Here is a 17,005-nt window from a genome sequence, read left to right on the forward strand (position 1 = left end):
GCCCTTTATCAAGAATCTGGCCATTTATATTACACATTATTGCCTCACCCTTAGTCTGTTGTCCATCAAATGATATGTACAGGCAGAGACGTTGGCCTGCTGATTTTTCTTCTCATTTGCAGTCACCCATTGCTTATTCAGAACCTCAGTACGCTGGAGTTGAGGTCACACTCCCAATATATGAGGCATGTTGAAAACTTAAATATCCATCATGTACTGTGTGTGTGTGTGTATGTATATATATATATATATATATATATATATATATATATATATATATATATATATATATATATATATATATATATACACACACACACACACACACACACACACACACACACACACACACACACACACACACACACACACACACACACACAACTGAGAAGAGAAAGAGAGAGAGAAAGAGACAAAGGGTTACTTACTGTACATACTGAAAATGTTTGCGATCATGTGATTGTTGTTTTGGAGAAAACAAAGCATTAAAAGGCCACGGGTGTGACATTTAAACTGTATGGCACCCTGTGTGTTTAACCTTTCATACAGTCATTTTTTTTAAATCACAGATGTCCAAGCCGAGTGGACTGCGTTCTTGTTGATTGAGGGCGTGTTTGTGTTTGGGTGAGTGAGGCGTGTGTGCTTTTAGAAAGCAGGACTTAAGCGGGAGTATATGATTTATGTGTATTCGAAAATAAACATGTCTCTGCCTTTGATTTATTGAGTCTGACTACTTAATGAAAGGATCAACAAATCTCATGCGCCAACGTCTCTTGCTTACTGGGTTAAGTAAGTGCATTCTGTATTGTCTGTGTTTGTATCTGCGTGTGTGTCTGAGAGAGAAAGAGAGAGTCCAGGTGGTGGTATCTGTTTTTAGGTCTCTATCTGGGATTGTATGCTGCTCCACTGGTTGGACGGGCCACAGAGAATTCCTGCATCTGCACAGCATACGCCTCTCTTTCCCCTGGCACGTGTTCCTCTTCTTGTATCTCAGTACATTTGAAAAAATGCATTATATCCGATGCCCAGTGGCCTGAGGTGAAAGCACAGTTTTTCCTCATACGTCAGACATGCACATGATTGGCACAGATAAAGCCTCGCAAAGTTCTGACAATCCTACTGTCCTTTTTGCTACCATTTCCAAGATCCACATCTTTGATGTGCTTTTAAAAATATACATACATTCTTCCGCCTTAAAAAAACAAGGGGGGGTCCAATTGTCTGAACCACTTCCTTCACATATGATATAAAAAAAAAAATCTCAATCTGTTAAAAGAAAATAAAACAATGCAATGTCTGAGCTGTCTTCTGGGACCACACAGAGACAACGAAAGCCTCCCAGTGCCTCTTGGGTAATGTAACCTTGGCGCAGTCTCTCTGATCTGCCCTCAGAGGTCCAGCCGGAAAGCTCCGAAGTAGCTGGAGGAGTCCTCGGCGTGTACCATTGAGGGGGAGGAGACGGACACAAACACCTCGTCGCCAGCACGCAGCTCAAACAGACCTCCCTGGTAGACGGAGTGCAGGGCGTATTCAGCGTCAGGTGCCCAGCACTTGGTGCCTACACCCTTCAGCAGCTGGATGGGCCTCAGGTATGATGTTTTCTTGTAGACACACTGAACCAGCTGGTGGCTGGTGCCCTTCTGCTCGCCCTCGCTGGGTGATGGGTAGCGGAAGTAGACCTGTGCGTACAGGTAGTAGCGACCGTCCTGAGGCACGCGGAGACGCCCATTGGCCAGTGTCATGTTGTGCAGGTGGGCGCCGAAGCTCTGATTGGCCCAGGAGCGCACGGGGTGGCGGCAGGACTGGTGCAGGTCCGCCTGCGGACTCGGATACTGAGAAGTGGCACCTGCAAGAGGGAGATATGTTCAGATTCAATGCATGTCTAGAATGCAGGCCATCTGACGGAGATGTTTTTACAATATGTGATACGCATCGTGATATTCATATTTGCTGAGTTTACAACTGGAACGACGCATAAAAACCCCGCAGAATCTCAACATAAAAAAACACAAATATTAATACGATATTTCATATTAATAACAACGTATTAAAAAGTCTAATATTGTTTGTTTTTATTCTAAAATACAAAAACAATTTGTAACACTTTCTTATGAATCTATTGTTTATAGGACAGCATACATAACACCTTATGATGCCTGGCATAAGCCTGTATAAATGTTCATATAGTTATATGCCTCACATGCGTCTCTTTTTTTTTTCTCTTGATGTTAATAAGTAGAGAAACTACGAAGCCCTCCTTCCTGAAAATGCTACTGTGTAACTAGAAAACTACAAGTTTTTCACTGACTGTTACAAAGTGCTGACACTGGTGACTCCTTCCAAAAATGCTTTATAAACACCTCTTTACAGAAAACTTTACCACATTAACAGTAACATCGACAGTAACGATAGTAATATTAGAACTAGTGCATTGATATAAACTTGTGATTTGCCATATACCTTCTGACCAATTAGACTTTTACGAGTTCAACAGGATATAGTAATCACTTATATTTTTTGTCACTGTGCCAAACAACTCCATAAAAAGGAGCGACATTAAATGGTACAAAACTGCAGCAACTCTGTTCTATAGATTTGGTTAAAATTGACTTTTTTTTGGTTAAAATGGACTTCATGGACTTAAATTTCAGTAGATAACCATGTGAATGCAGAAATCTGACAGACGTTTAATATGCTTTAAGACCATGTTTCTGAAAACCTTGCAGCTTAACATTAATGATGTAACTATTACAGATTTCCTCATCATATTATCACGTAACAGGGCGAGACTGAAGAACACAAGTGCTGGGATGTAAGGAGGACAGGATGGAGCTCAGAGAATCTTGAGTGATGAATATAGAGGATTAGTGCTTAGAGGAAGGTATGGATCTGAAGCTGACAGAAAGCAGAAGAAGAAGAAGAAGAAGAAGAAGAAGAAGAAGAAGAAGAAGAAGAAGAAGAAGAAGAGGAAGAAGAGGAAGAAGAAGAGGAAGAATGTCCAGGACAAGTGAGGAGTTTGTGTGTGTGTGTGTGTATGTGGGAGACACAGTGGGAGGTTATTCAAACAAAACAAGCAGAATTCCTCAATAAAGATCAATAGATCACGCAAGACGAAATCCATGACTTATATTCCAAGATTCAAAAGATTTCTTAACTGCAAGCTGCCTGAGACACAGACACAAATCTGCAGATGAGCAGCAGATGTCTACATTAGACTTTTGCTTTCATCGCCAGCTCTGTGATATAAACATTTGCAGAGTCGTGGCATTTTGAGGTTTTTGAATGTAATACATGCCTGTAAGTGAGATCACTTACATACATGTTATAGAACAATTCTTTACTGTCTGTCGACATTTTTTTTGGAGTGAAATCAGTGCATATCTTTGCAATCAAACAGGAAAACACTTGAGGAAGTGAAACTCCAGCTTCAACTCTTTCGCAGTTTAATTATCATGCTTGTGACTCATGGTGTGGAACCACAGCCGTTTTGGCTTGCTTAGCATGTGTGTGTGTAACACTGCTGGCTAACAAAGATCAGCTGGTTTACTTAAAATCAGTTGAGGAATGTGCTTTTTGAATTGATATGAGGTAATAAAGTATATTTATAAACTTATAAAAGTATTTACAGATACAATTGGAATCTTTTAAACAATGAATTCATAAATGTGATGTGTTTTTCTTCTTAAACGACCTTTTAAACTCTACTGAAATTAAATTCAAATGTGTTTGTCTTGACCTTTAAAACTTTTTCAACAATTCTGAAAACAAGTTTCATCTCATTACTGAAATATAAAGGAATAATAATCTCTGCAGTATTTTGGCACAACCCTTAATATTTGACCAGGGAGAAGTGTTCAACCTTTTCCTCCATCTGGATCACAAGGTGGGAGTATGTCCGGTGAAGATTTCGAAATAAAGCTTTCCAATAACGAAAATCTGGATGTGATTTAACAATATTTTACTTGCAAAAACACCTTTCATTTTGTCCTCATGCAAAATACAAAATGCATGAAAAATAAAATTCAACTGTGTTTATCTTCACTTTTCTAACAAAATCAGTTGATGATAGTTTTATACTGTGTACAAATCTTACACAGTGATGCATTTGCTTGAATTGTCATAACCCAAAACCCAAGCCTTCTCAGTACTGAATGCTTGTTTCCAGAATGACATTCAGTTGTCAGTTAAAGTGCTGTGTAAACCAGAGTGCATTGTACATAACGTTAAAATATGATGACACGTTGTTTCCCCCAGTGAAAAAGCGTTTCAGAGCCACTTAAACCAAAGCAACGATGTCTAAGAATGAAAGATTGTCTTAACAGAGGATTAACACAGGATAGCACTATGTAAAGATTAGAAACAGAAAGGAAATAAATGTAAAGCAAAAACAAGAGTGAACATTGGGGCTGCAACTAACGATTATTTTCATAATCCATTATTTGCCCAATTTTTTTTTTCTTTCTTCGATTAATTGGGGGGTGGGGGTGGGGGGCTTACTTTCAGTACCATTTTCCATTTATTTTAAATAAAATCCACAAACTGAGTGTTGCAAATATAAACTTCAGACTAAAACTTTACACGACTGTCTGTCCAATTATACAAGACCCAATTATAGAAGAACTCAATACACACACACACACCAGAAAATATATTGTTCATTTAGGACTGTAGTTATTTCAGTGCTTTTTGTGCATCCATAAAAAAATAACGCATAAATACTAATATATAAAATAAACTAAGTATATAACTAAGTATATAAACAGTAAACTGAAGAAAGTCATTGTCGGTGACTCTGGGTATTAGGCTAAAGCTAGCGGCGTCACGTTACGTGCGTATGACGTCATGCGCCATCGACTAGGAAGCGGCTTATACTTCCGGGTAGTAAAAAAAAACGCTATTGATATATTTGAGATGATATTATCTTTCTAGAATTCATACACTAGACAGTAGAGTACACAGTGCATAGAGTTAATGTCTGAAAGTAGTTAAACTTGTAAATGTACATCAACTCCTTTCAGTGTATGCTTAGGCTATTTCTACATTTTGGTTACACTCCAACACAAAGCGGAGTAAAAAGTTAACTGGATATACAGTAGAATTAAAAGTACAAAACAATGACCTTTACTTATAAAGCTTAATTCTTAATTAAAGCAGACATGACTCACCTTGTAGGCTGCTGAGTGTAAGGTGGGCTGAAGGTCTCTGTGTCACAAACGTTGCCCCTGTAGTGTTGTAACTATGTGGTAAGGTTCTCGCTTCTGGAGTAGGAAAGAATCAAATCAGTGCAGGACTGACAAAACAAACCCAAGTCCGAAGAGAAGCCTTGAGTTAATCAGTAATCGGTTTTACATGGCTGAATGAACATGATTACATACAATAATTTGATGCTCACCTTGTAATGTTTGTCTGGAGATGATATTCTCTGTTACCTGTGACAGACAAGACATATCTTGTTAGTGCAGGAAGCTCAGAGAGAACATGCAATGACTCATCAACATTCCTGACCATCTTAAACACCTGAGGATATTTTATCTGTTTTGTTTGTGTCTCCGTCCTGGCATGCAGCTCTGTGCAACCTAACACAGTACATTTCAGTTTTCTGAAAGTCCCCCCCTGCCCCCCAACCTTCTGTCTTATATCTCTCACGCATTCCGGGTTACTGTGTGCAGTTTTGGTTTATCTCAAGCGTGCCAACATTACAGCTGCATTTTAGAGTTTATTATACAATAGAAATTAGATTAGTTTTTGCAGCTACATGTACAAATTTTGGATAAGTTTTGTGCTGAAGGGGTACTTGCCAGCTGTGTAGGTGAAATTGGGGCCTGAGGTAGTTCATGAAGGCTGGAATTAGTTTTTTTTTTTTGTGGGGGTTGTATTGCTCAGGGGGGTGAAATCTGCAGTAACCTGTGACAGTCATATTTTATACCAGTCATCCTCCAGTATCCAGTCCATTTGTCCCTGTCAGGCTGACCAGGATTTGAACCAGCAACTTTCAGCATAATGGGCTTGTGTTCGCATGCCTCAAGGCCAGTCCCAACCTATGACTTCATTTTGTTTTAACCCCACATGGAAACATCCAATTAAACTAATCACTCACTTAATGACTTTTTGATTGTGTAGTTAAATGGAAATGCTCGCATTATACTTAAAAATGTGTTGTGAGCAAACTGTACGTTTCAACAAAGGCACGTGCGTTTAATGTCTTGCAGGTGCCTGAATGAAAAAGTTTGGAAGAAGGAAATCTCTGAACATAATGCCAAGCATAATGCTGCGAGACATACAGTATGCCTATGTAACACACATCAGTCTTCAAACTGGTGTCGACTGTGAAGTCTCAGCACACAATGGTGGGAAAACAAAATGGTGACTTGAAAAGCAACACTCAAAAAAAAAAAAAAAAACCTACTCAAGGGCTAAAGAATGTCTTCTGTATGTATCGGATTTCAAGAAATTACTAAGTAGCATGTTCGGTGAAGCAACTCCTTTATGCTGGATTAGAAACCGGTCTTCCTTCTATCTACACAGTGTATTAGGCTGATACAGTGACAAACATAAAACCCATGACTCTGACTAGTTTTTACCAGAAATGTGAAACACTTGGTATATTCCTAACAAGTGCCTGCTTGCAGAAATGCAAAGCAATCATTTTTCTCCATAAGTAAAGTTTATTATCATTCTCTATTTATGGTCTGTTTCTGTTCTCTCCTGCAGATGCAGAACTCGCCCCCTCCTTCAGTCTTTTCTTCCTTTTCTCCGTCTAGCCTTCAGCGCTCTGTGTAAGTGCACTATGGAGACTCTGTTGATGTTGGCGCGAAGCTGTCTTGCTATTCATCAGACATAGAAGCGCCTACGCACTCACTAAAATGACATAATCTCCCCGTGACAGCATGAGGGCCAGCGGATGGAGGCACGCTCGCCTCTGGAGTTCCTCTCCGTCGACTTGACATGAAATCTGCCAACACTGTTTCACACATGACACTGATTAAGACTATTTTTATTGTAATATACTGTAAATGTATTGTAATGTGATGAACTTACACCCAAGCTGTTTGTACTGTAATGGCAAAGATTTAGCTGCAGTACCGTCACATGCTAGTGTTGTAATCAAGCCGTTTACCCTTGTCTATGTTGAGTCTAAGTGATCTCACCCTTACATCCCAGTCAAGATGTTACTCACATCAAATTAAGTCCAGAATGGGGCTTCTGGCATGGGAATAATAGATTGCAGAAGAATGTAGCAGTGCAGTTTGGGCAAAGCTATTGATTGTTAAAGAAACAAATATTGATCAATCCTTCTTAAACAGCTTAAGTCGTATATAAATGAGTCCAAGTTGAATCTCTGGTCATATGTAAGTGAGACAGAGTCAAGCCTCAAGTGGTTGATAAGTGAGTCAGAAGTCATTGATAAGTGACAAATCAAGTGTCAAGTTATATAAGTCATTATATAAATGAATGAGTCTGATTCAAGTGTCAGTTCACAAATAAATGAGTCTGATAAGTGTGTCAGGGATGGGGTGTCTCATGTCATAGATAAGTGAGTCAGAGTTGAGTCTCAAATTTTAGATAAGTGAGTCTGAGTAGAGTTTCAAGTCTTACAGAAGGGAATCTAAGTCGGCTCTCAAGTCTTTATTTACGAGTCCAAGTCAAGTCTGAAGTAATAGATAAGCAAGCCCAAGCTGAGTATCAAGTCTTAGAGACGTGAGTATGAGTAGAGTCTCAGGTCTCAGAGAAGTGAGTATGAGTAGAGTCTCAGGTCTTAGAGAAGTGAGTATGAGTAGAGTCTCAGGTCTTAGAGAAGTGAGTCTGCCTAGTGTCTCAGGTTTTAGAGAAGTGAGTCTGAGTAGAGTCTCAAGTCTTAGAATGATAAAAAGTGAGTCCAAGTCTAAGTCATAGATTAAGCAAATCCTAATCAAACGTCAAATCATATAAAAATGAGTCAAGAGTACGAGTGTCAAGTTATAGAATAGGTGAGTATAAAAAGTCATTGCTAACCAGGCTAAAAATTTGTGGACACCTGCTCATCACACTCATATGTGCTTGTTGAATATCTTATTACAGATTCAATGCCCTTTGCTGTTATAATAACCTCCACTCTTCTGGGAAGGCTTTCCACTAGATTATGGAATGTGACTGTGAGGATTTGCTCATTCAGCCACAAGAGCATTAGTGAGATCAGCCACTGATGTTGGGTGAGGAGGTCTGGGTGCAGTCTACATGGCAATTCATATCAAAAGGGCTATCAGTGGGGTTGAGGTCAGGGCTCTGTCTGTGCGGGTTCTTGCCAAACCATGTCTTCATGAAGCTCGCTTTATACACAGGGGTATTGTCATGTTGGAACAGATTTGGTCCTCTTAGCTCCAGTGAAGGGAAATTGTAATGGTACACAAACACATCCTATACAATTGTGTGCTTCCAACATCTCTTTCGCATGTGGGAGGGGTGTGAATGGAGGTTTACAAATTCTACTCAGTGTTGCTATGTACATGGCTTTGTAGTCCTGCTGGACTATTTTCGAAGATATTCAGCAATAAATATTCTCTGTGTCAAATGTATGACATCATTGTTAAGTAGCCGTGTAATAGGTGGGTTAATATCAACTCCTCTAGGGCAAGACAAGACCTCTGTTTTCTGCACCACGGTTTACTTTGTGATAATCACTGACTGTCTGTAGGTTATCCCTTGCCTGTTAGAGTACATAATGTTAATTATTCGGTCCATAAAAGAACGTTAATTCTGTTGGATGCTGGGCTCCGTAAAGCCTTTGAAATCTGTAATCCCTGAGTTTATACTCATAGGACTTACAGGAAGTTAGACAGGAAACAGGGATAATTGGTGTGCAGAGAAAACAGCTGTTTTGTAAACTGCAAGACGCTGACGGTTGAGGTCAGGAATAGGAACTATAAATGCGCCCCAACAATAACAGTAAACAAACTCGACGTGAAACCTTTGACCGCAAAGTGAAAGAGATGGGCAGAGGTGCTGGGGAGTATTTCTCCAAACACACACGCACACACACACACACACACACACACACACACAAAAGCACACACTGTGGAGAAAACTATTTAGCTTCTTCTCTGCCTGAGCTAAGCAGATAATCTAATTCCTTAATATCAGCATGAGATTGGGGTTTGGAGTCAATTTTATTTTTCTAGATAACACTTTCTCCACTGTGCATTCTTAAGGAGAAGCATTAATAAGTAACAGTGGCTGTGCTTCAGGAAGAGAGTGACTGAGTTAACCATAAATCTCAAATAGCCAGACTTTGCACTGTGGAATGCACCAACAGAGATTGATCACAGTGTTGATTAGACGAATGAAAACACATATAAACTATGTCGTTCCTATGTTTTTCATGCACATGTATATGTGTGTTCAAACACGGTGTATTTCTGCTGTGTTTTCGGGTCAGTGCAGTTTGGCTTTCACGGCTGCATGATGAAGCTGACCCAAAAACGGCGTCCCGCTCTGTTGCCCCTGAGCAGAGACCTCGTTGTTGATCCGATACACACTTTTTCAGACTTTTTCAATCTTGTTCGAGAGTGCACCCTTGTCTCGTCTGGACTCGTTCCTTCCCCTTTACTTGACTTTTCAACACTTAATGCGGGTGTTAAAGACATGACAGTTTGCCTTCGGCCTTGGCAGTACACAAAACTGTCACGGTGGCTTCCAAACATTTTAAAGCGCTCTGCCTCTCTCACTCAGAAGGTCGCTGTAGTGGGTTAGTGAAATCTGACTCTAAGTAGAACCAGCTTTGAGCACTTCGAGAACATTTTTGGCAGGAGGTCAGCCCTCGCGTACTCCGCAGCAGAGCAACACGAGAGCGCCAGCAGGCCCCAGCTCCATCACCTTATTAACTTCTCCTTTTTTCTTCCCTGGCTTTTTGCGTTTCTTTCTAACTTTTTTTTTTTTGTCCCTTCTCTTTCCCAAATGTCTCTTGCTCACGATCCCTATGCACACTCTCTACCTCAAAAACATCTGAAAAGAAGGTTAGAAAAAATGCATATCGCTGAGTGCAAAAGTTTGTATACCCTTAGGATAAATGAACCTTTTTAACCAAAGCGGCATTTAGTGTGTTGTGTTTTACAGATGTTCTTTAATGATCACAAATAAAAGAATTGTTCAAATAGTGTATGTTAAGATGCCAATAGTTAATAAAAGTTCGTTTCTATAGATCAAGTTTGGCAAAACGTCTTTCTAGAGCTTGATGTTTTGGTTATTTTCTAAGTAGTTTTCTGTTTAATCATTAATTAAACATCACCTTCTGGCCAATCAGATTCAAGAATCGAATAGTGCTATGGTATAGATTGAAGGACGGTACATAACTGTGCTTTAAGAGCCAGCTATTGTACTTTACAATGCATTCCACTGTTTGTACCTTTGAGGAGAAAAAAATCCTGAGAGATACAATTTGCAATAGTATATTCTTCCCCTTCGATTTTACTTATAGGATTTTGCTGTGGCATTTGAGCATTGCTTCTAACATTTAGACAGAAGGAGATTTTTTTGTATTTTTACTTTGGGATGGTGGAAAAGTGATTCTTGAGCTTGAAGAAGGAATGCTTTCTCTATGATTTAATGAGTCATTAGACTGAATCAAAGATGGACATGGGACCAGGATGAAGGGACAAAAAGTCCCATTGAGCAACAAGGGGGAAATAGAGCCTGGATTTAGGGATTTTCAGAGGGCTTTGTTGGCTTCTCCTCTGCTCCCACTTACTCAGGTAGAGTCAGTGTTCATGATATTAACTGGCACAGGAAGGCTGATATTATCAGTCTCGGCCTGGTGCATTCTGATGCATTTACAACTGCTCATTTCTACTCGAGAATATCCGTGCAGGTCTCTGTGTGCAGGATTAAACAGAAAAACTCTCTTTATATTGGAGTTGAGCAGCATATATTTGTTTTGGCTTCACATCAAATTTGAGCACAATTATTGCCGCAGTAACAAAGGCCTGGGTCGATGGTGTGTGTGCGTGTTCGAGGGGCGTTATAGCAATCTCACACTCTGCTACGTAATGTGTAAGAGTGAGACTGAGATTTTTTCTTGTTTCAATCCATTAGTAATAACTACCACGTGTGCTGGCGTTCACAACATTCTGAAGGCCTACTCTTAATAAACATTCCTCTCTCTTTCACTGCCTCAGTTGTTTTCTCGACTGTTCAGTTGTTTTGTTTCTCTTTCTCCTCTCTCTCTCTCTCTCTCTCTCTCTCTCTCTCCCTCATTCCAACTGCTTACAGGACCTGTTTCTTTCTTCCTCTAAGCCCAAATCTCACTCGCTAACTTGTGTAGACACGCGAGCAAATACAAACAGAGAGTCATGTGTATCCATATATAATATTATATATCGTTCTCTGTTCTTGTGTCAAGGACATATATGTGTCCTCATAAGTTTTTTTTTTCCAGTGGCTGACCCCTAAGTCGATCTGGGTATTCTTTAAGGAGCCATAATTGCGTCCACATCTCTCTGAAAATGGCACATGTGTTTTGAATTAAGTGCCAAATGCCTCAGTCTCCCAGCACCAATAAATTGTTTGCAGCCTCACTCAATTAGTAGCGAAAGATTTGACAGAGTGGGAGGGGGTGATATGCGTCATAAAGTCTGTAAGTGTGGAGAAATGGAGGTGCTGGACTAGAGCAAACAAAAGAAATTGATTCAAATCATATATATTTGGTGCTTATGATGGATAGATGCACTTTTACACACAAAACACACGTGCGGTCAAACGTGTGGTCCTCCATCACCTAAAGATACTCGATGACAAAAACTTGCTCAGCGTTTTTCTACAGGATAGAACATGAAATAACTGAACACAGGATTAACCAGATGTTCCTGGGGAAAACCAAGTATTTCCCTTTGAGCTGGGATAGTGAAGTGGTTCATGAATAGGGCACACTGGTGACTCACTTGGCTTATTGCTGAGAAACACAGGCACAATCATTGCCTTAAAGCAATTAATGAGTCAGGCGTCTATATTTTATGCACTAAGAAATGACTGACTTGCTTTGACACATTTATGGTAACAGTAATGAAGAGCATAACTAGAAACCGCCTACTGGTTTCGCCACTGAGCCCAAACACTCGAGTGAAACATATTATTTAAAAAGCACTGATCTGTCGAAGTCAGCGAAATGAGCCGCCTGTTGATAAACAGGCCTGGCGACGGCACGCATCAGCTTCACAGGTTTTGTAATGGAGCGCTTGGGCTTCTTAACTGGTTCCAGATGTAGACTTACCTTAGAGATGTAGGCCTTGATGCCTTCAGCCAGTTTGATGCAAGATTCTCCTAAGAGCTGGGCCAGGTCCTCTGGAATATCCCGGTTTTTATCCAGGGCGTTGAGCAATCCCAGGCATCGCAGCTCTTCTGTTACTCCTTGGTTCTTCACCTGTCAATGCACCAATCACAGGAAGGTTTCAATGATCAAGCTGAGTTTCTTTAGTTTTTTTCAGTTAGCTATATATATTATTTTGGATAATGAAAAATTATAGATTGTGCCTGTGACACACAGAGCACACTGACATCCATTATATATTATACTTTATATATGACCCCTTATAACTTTCACTCATCGGCTCAACACCCTCCAATACACCAAGTTTTATAGATCAGGCTGGCATTTCTGATTGTTTGACAGATTTGACTTCTTTTTTTTTTTTTTTTACACTTCTTTTTTTTCGCCAGTTGCATCACACTGTACACCTGTAAATATCTTCATCTTTTATTGTCTACTCATTTTTATGCATTTCATATCTCCTATCCATGATCTGATTTAGATTTAGAGACATGTACCTAGAGAAATCAGTGGACCGATGTGTGCTTTGGCAAAGGAACACTATAACTGACTCAGATTGCTTTGTTCTCCCGCTGTCATGAATCTAACCCAACAAATTCTGAACAACAATCAAAGAACAATCCGAACAAGACCCAAGGGGTGGTTAACAATCGAGCAGTCTGAAGCCCAGGACACGGTTTGTGGCCAGTTTGAACACAATTCTTGACCTTTTCTGTGAGAAGTGCATATGAACATGCTAGGGCAAATAAGTAAGGACATGTTAAACTCAACGACTGTGAGCTAGGTGAAGAGCTGTTACATCCTCGAGGGAGAAGATTAAGTGACCTTGCTAAGAGGCAAGTCCTTTCTCTCCCTTTCTCTTTATCCACATTCGCAAATCTTTGCAAATGATCTAGGAAGGAGGTCTGCGTGCAATTTGAAGCCTAGGATCAGAAATTGCTTAGCGTCACGGTTGGCATTTGCTCTTAATGATTCTTTAGCAGTTGCCTCCAGAGCATGACAGAGAGGGCAGGGTGAAGGGGTCTCTTTTTCAGAGCCAATGATGTTAAACAAATCAGGCAGTGTGAATCAGGCAGCTAATGAGTGGGCTTTACCCTTGCAGCATGTAGGGCACGGCTGAATCGAGGCCAGTTTTATAGGTTATATCATGATTTTAGGGCTATGACTTGGGAGGCGAACAGACCCTCAATTAAAAACAAACGTTGGTTTACACTGGACAAGGCAACCTCAATGCTTTACGGGAAATCAAGCTCCTTTTCATGCATTTCATCAGTTTTTCAGTTACTTGTATAGATTCTAAATTGTGTCTGTGACATGCAGAGCACACTGAGGTCTTTAAAAAATGACCTGAGGACAGCTTTGTGGTTTTCTTGTAATGGGTACGGTTATTATTTTGGATTTTTGGTAGGACTGTTAACGTTTTTCTTGGTTCATGCCAAACTGCTGGAGCCACTTTAATATTTTACTGTCTACTTGACAAATACAGCCTGGCTTTTACAAGTTCATGCTTGATTGAAGTTGCAGCAAAAAACAAGAAAGAAAAGAATTCTACAGGTAGTAGCATATTTGTTTACTATATATTATATCTGAAAGCACTGTCCAAGGTGTGGCTTATTATTATATGCCAGTAATCTGTGGCACGCCCATGGCTTAAGATACAAAACAAGCTGTGGCATTAGAGCTATGTACCTAGTCATGCTTCCTTATAGAATCTGTGCAGCAGGCTCCATATCCACATGTAACGTATTACATGTATTGGTAGTAAAATATACAGTACAACAAAATGCTATAGAATCAACAGTAGTTGCATGCCGGTTGTAGGGATGCAAGTGTGGGGTCCAGAAATGGTGAGCAAGGATTTCTGATCCCAGAGAGAGTAGCAGGAATTGAGGAACAATGCTCTAGTGTTACTCCTGGTTTCTGGAGCCGGGGGAAGAGTGGAGTGGACCTGCCACTGCTGAACTTTATGCTTCACTCAACATATCGCTACTTTTTGGGGAAGGATTAAAAAGAGAAACCAGTAACTTAAAGCCCTGCCAGGATCTCTCTCTCTCTCTCCCCCTCTCAATCATCCTGTCTCTTTTTTAATGTGTAAATTTTTGTTGGTGATTTTTTCCAAATTCTCACCTGTGATGTCAGAAGGAAACAGCAGGATTCATCAGGGTTTGTGGGGAAAGGTTTTTGTGCTTCTCTCTGTTCCAGCTCATCTGCTTGGCTTGAGCTTTGGGAAACTAAACTCGGACTGGGGGAGATCTTTTAGTTTTTTTTTAAAATATAGGCTACTCATACCGCTAAGTGGAAAAAGTTTTCGAAGATCTTTCTTGTACTAGGATTAAAACTAAATGTCAATAGTAACCATTAATAATCCAATGTCAAGGATAATAACTATTGTTTAATTATACATTATGTAACTGCACCCTGTAAAGGATAATAACTATTTAATTATTGTTCCTAATTGCTGTAATGCAAATGAAGTCTAATACTCCTGAAGTCTTGAACTGTTTTAAGTTGTAAACAAACGACTTTTTAGCTTAAAAACTTGGTATTTCAAGGTATTACATATTTATTTCAATGTTATAACTCATTATTTAGACTTGTCATTATTTTGACATACATTACTGTGCAAAAACTTTAGTTGTCCAGCACAAAATTAAATGTAACAGAAAAATGTTTGTATGTCAGTAAAGAAAGCAGCAGATTAAGTGGTAAGAGACACTTTTTAGACAAAAAACACAATGAAGGCTGATGGGTTTTGCTGCAAAAATAAGAAGCGATTGCGACAGTCAAAATCTCCAGAAGAACCGTGTCTGGGTCTGCAAGATGCTCAATAAAACTTACAGCTCATTTCCTTATAAAACTGCACTAATTCTACTGGAGACTATTTTTTTATTATTTTTTTTAAAGCAAAGGGTCGTCACACTATATATTGCCTTTGTTTCATTTATTACAGTTTACAGCTCTTTGTAGTATTTTTCAAACGGAGAAAGATTTAATTTAATTATTTTTGGAGGCATCTTTGCTTTACAGCATTTCTTTGCACGTGCCGAAGACTTTTGCACAGTACTGTATTATATTGTTTAGTTTGACTTAGACAATATAAAACACCCTACAATCAAAGTAAGACTAAATTATTGACTATTAGCTTATAAATCTTCTTCAGTATGCTGCTTCCCAGATGTTGCTTAAGTGGAATATACATCTACGTCTAATATACACGCATATACATCTACTAATATGGAATTCACCTAAATGGGTTCAGACATGATACGTCTAATTCAAACTGTCAAAATAATATTTGGTCAGTTTAACTGTTAGAAATCGAAGTAATATGTCTATATAACAAGTTAAGTTGAAATTACGAGACATTAGATCAAGGTATTGACATAGCACTTAAACATACTTCCGTATTATAAGACTAGAAAGCCTTCCGGGTGGAGATTATTCCATTTCTCAGAAATCACTGCACAACAAGGAGTGCCTGCTGATAAGCCCCAGAGGTGTAGTGAATGTTTAATTTTCGCTTCCCTGTAGATCGCTGAGTGAAAATTAACATGCCATCTCGGCAGCTCCATAACACCAAATCTCACACCTGAGTGCACAAGCACAAAGGCAATCACACAAGGCAGAAAGACGATGACCAAAAAAATCACCCACATGTTGCTACAGAAAACCATGCTTCTACGCATAATCTCCTTTCTTTTGCCTATTCTCATTGGCTCGTAAATCTCTTAAATGACCAGTGGAGACTGGCCCCTTTGAGACGTCATTGTAAGACGCTTTCAAAGAGATTGTGGTCGTTCGAATGCCTCTCAATTCTCTTGCTTTCTGTGCTGTTTGTCTTCAGCTCGGGTTCATCACAGAGAGTGCTTGCGGCATACTAACTATAGGCCTGACAGTTGAATCAGATCGATATCCTGCAGCAAAAACCACCAAAAGTTTCCCATTAAGGCAGCGAGGCGCTCAGGATAGGCGGTAATTCCCCTTGTATTCTAATTTATACAAAAATCAGTCCAGACTCAAGCGGCTCTTGGAGTAACAAACACATTTAAATCTTAAAGTGTTGCTTGTTGGGCCTGAAGGAATGCAGCCTGTCCAGCCTTCATCAGCTCTGAGCACATTCAAAAAGAAAAGTATGTGTGATATGATTGTAAAATGTAATCTCCCTTCCTGAAGTTTTATTTCCAGCACAAGTAAGAGCCTTGAGAAGCGAGAAGAACCTGCTGTGTGTGACGTGCCTCACAAATGAGCCCTAATGAAGAGATAGCATCTATCTTTTCATGTAGGGCTGGAGTAAACCAGAGGTCCAGTTAACGGCTGGGTCTTTTTATTTTGCCAATATTGTTCTTACGGGTTGTGATAACGTGAGCCTGAGCAGAAATGTTTACATGCTTCTAGGACAACAGTGCTGGTAGGCCGACCCATCTGGCCGCTACGCCGTGTGTGAGCTCGGGATATTTACATTAGCTCTAATGACCCTTCATTAGGTTGCAGCTGGTCCACTTGAGGAACAAAAACACCTAAAATAGCATAAAGGATTCCTTTTGGTTACTAAGGTGAAGGTTAGGGTTAGGCTTAATTGTAGGCATAGCATTAATTATTAATTAGCCACATTAATAATTGTTAGTAGATTGTCCTCACATGGATAGTAAAACAAACATGTACGTGTGTGTGTGTGTGTGTGTGTGTGTTTCAAGTGCATGATTTGCAAAC

General features: G+C 39.7%; 1 protein-coding gene across 1 annotated transcript in view; it reads right to left on the minus strand.

The window, feature by feature from the left end:
• Nucleotides 1-285: 285 nt before the first annotated feature.
• tnfsf10l (TNF superfamily member 10, like) overlaps nucleotides 286-17,005 on the minus strand; it is a 19,369-nt gene continuing 2,649 nt past the window's right edge. Inside the window, exons 2-5 of the mRNA XM_017473213.3 lie at nucleotides 12,239-12,388; nucleotides 5,393-5,429; nucleotides 5,166-5,258; nucleotides 286-1,846 (exon numbers count right to left, since the gene is read on the minus strand). Of these exons, the coding sequence (XP_017328702.1) occupies nucleotides 1,389-1,846; nucleotides 5,166-5,258; nucleotides 5,393-5,429; nucleotides 12,239-12,388 (738 nt within the window). The 3' untranslated portion in view covers nucleotides 286-1,388. The remainder of the gene's footprint in view (nucleotides 1,847-5,165; nucleotides 5,259-5,392; nucleotides 5,430-12,238; nucleotides 12,389-17,005) is intronic.

This window comes from Ictalurus punctatus, chromosome 7 (genome assembly GCF_001660625.3).
Source record: "Ictalurus punctatus breed USDA103 chromosome 7, Coco_2.0, whole genome shotgun sequence".
Classification (NCBI taxonomy): Eukaryota; Metazoa; Chordata; class Actinopteri; order Siluriformes; family Ictaluridae; genus Ictalurus; species Ictalurus punctatus.